Source organism: Tasmannia lanceolata, unplaced genomic scaffold, assembly GCF_043159265.1.
Source record: "Tasmannia lanceolata isolate RefF3 unplaced genomic scaffold, GAP_Taslan_0.1 ptg000006l, whole genome shotgun sequence".
NCBI lineage: Eukaryota > Viridiplantae > Streptophyta > Magnoliopsida > Canellales > Winteraceae > Tasmannia > Tasmannia lanceolata.
In genome coordinates, this window is record NW_027518683.1 from 13,079,216 (window position 1) to 13,080,967 (window position 1,752).

Genomic DNA, 1,752 nt, shown 5'->3' on the forward strand with positions numbered 1-1,752 from the left:
CCCCTTTCATCCCAGATAGTTACGTTGAATGCTAGAAAGGAAGACTGTGAGGAAAAAAAAAAAAAGGCATTATGATAATTTTGAGTGGCTAGGGTTAATGTTTCGTAGATCTGATTTGGGGACAGAGAAGTGCCCCAACATGTTGAAGTAGACTGCCAAAAGACCCTTCCATGGAACAGCACTTCACACAGGAGAAAAGGAATACTAACAGATTCAATTGATTTTGTTATTTACTTCTATAATTCCTCATGAAATTGTTAAAATACAAGTACAATCTCTGTTATGGGTATTCAAGCAAGTGAGAAGAAAATTAAGTCCAATCAGAATTCAATCATAACTCTCATAAAAATGGAAAAAATACCACAGATCATATTCCATTTCTTAAACAAAGATTAAGGAAAAAATAAAGTAGACCAACCAGTAATTCATTCTCCATACCGTAGTTACAATAAGGAAAAAACAGATCTTTGCCTTCAACAGAGTCTCATCAATCCTGCATCAAATGGGCTTTTCATAAAGATCCATTTGGAAAATTCCCTTCCCTTACCTTCCCTAAGAAAGATAAAATAACTCACACCCAAAATCAAACTCTATCTAACTACACCCAACCATACATATACAGACACATGAAGAATAATAATAGTAATAATAAGGTAGTGGTGTCATGGGTAAACAACCAAACGCTTAGCACAGATGGTGCAGAAAAACTTCCTCTTGGTTTTGAAACAAAGAGGGAGAAAACAAAAGGTCCACTTGCTCTCAACGTCCATGGATTGAACCAACCCTCCACAGTATGGACAACAGCCTGGAGCCCTTTGTGTGCCCAACACCCTCTCTTGTTCGTCACAAATCCATAACGAACACATCTCTTTTTCTCTCCTTTTGTAACCAGAACGAATAAAGAAGTTCTTTCTCTCAGTTGCCTGTTTTTTTTTTTGCAGGCAGAAAAGCGGGGTGAGGAGAATTTATAAGGGGTGGGTGAAATGAAATTGTGGGTCGTGTCAGGAATATGCGACCGCTTGTGACTTGCTCGCGTTTCGCATTCGATTTAACCGATTTCAATAGACCACGGTTTTATATATAAGGGGGCAGGTTATACATAAGGTTGGGCCCAATTGGGTTGGGCCTATTAAGGAGTTTGGCCGAATTCCCTGCCCCCTTATGCTACATGTAGCTCCGCCCCTGCCGATTTTGTGTACTTTTGTTACACAAGAAGCTTGCAGGTGGTGCAGGGAAGAAGGAAGAGAGGACGAATATATCATTTCGCCCTGTTTAAAATAGAAAACTTACAAAGTGGGGCAACCTCCATTTCATATCTTGGATGTTTTTAATAGATAAGAAGGGGTTAGGCAGGACCTCTACCAGTGTATTATGTGTTTGTTGGCAAGTAGCGCGTATTTTGAATTGCAATGTTATTTGTCAAGATGGGCTCAGAAGATAAAAGCCCGTTCTATGTTACCTAGTTCATTGGTTTGCTTGGTTCAAGTTCAGTCCCGTGGTTGGGATTTACAACTCTTTCATGAACTTGTTTAGTAACTGATTCATTCTATTTGCTTGTTCAGAATGATCGTATCCTAGAAAAATTATCTATTATTTTTTGTATCCCCAAATGAATATAGAGGAATGCTAGACTCACATATGCCCTTGCAAAAAATGGGGCAAAGAGCACCCCCATTAGCCAAATTCCATTTCAGATGGCACAGAAAATTAAGATCATAACTGTCTTGTAAAATTTGAGAGAATTATATTAAT

At 38.6% G+C, this 1,752-nt stretch overlaps 1 protein-coding gene across 1 annotated transcript; it reads right to left on the bottom strand.

The window, feature by feature from the left end:
* Positions 1-349: 349 nt before the first annotated feature.
* LOC143878398 (uncharacterized) lies at positions 350-1,196 on the bottom strand. The gene has a single exon (XM_077380687.1). It carries the CDS (start codon positions 864-866, stop codon positions 663-665), a length of 204 nt encoding a protein of 67 aa, XP_077236802.1. The 5' UTR covers positions 867-1,196; the 3' UTR covers positions 350-662.
* Positions 1,197-1,752: the final 556 nt, after the last annotated feature.

Bases quoted from the DNA above. Each gene is read 5' to 3' on its own strand.
- LOC143878398 (XM_077380687.1), bottom strand. From the start codon at position 866: ATGTGTTCGTTATGGATTTGTGACGAACAAGAGAGGGTGTTGGGCACA.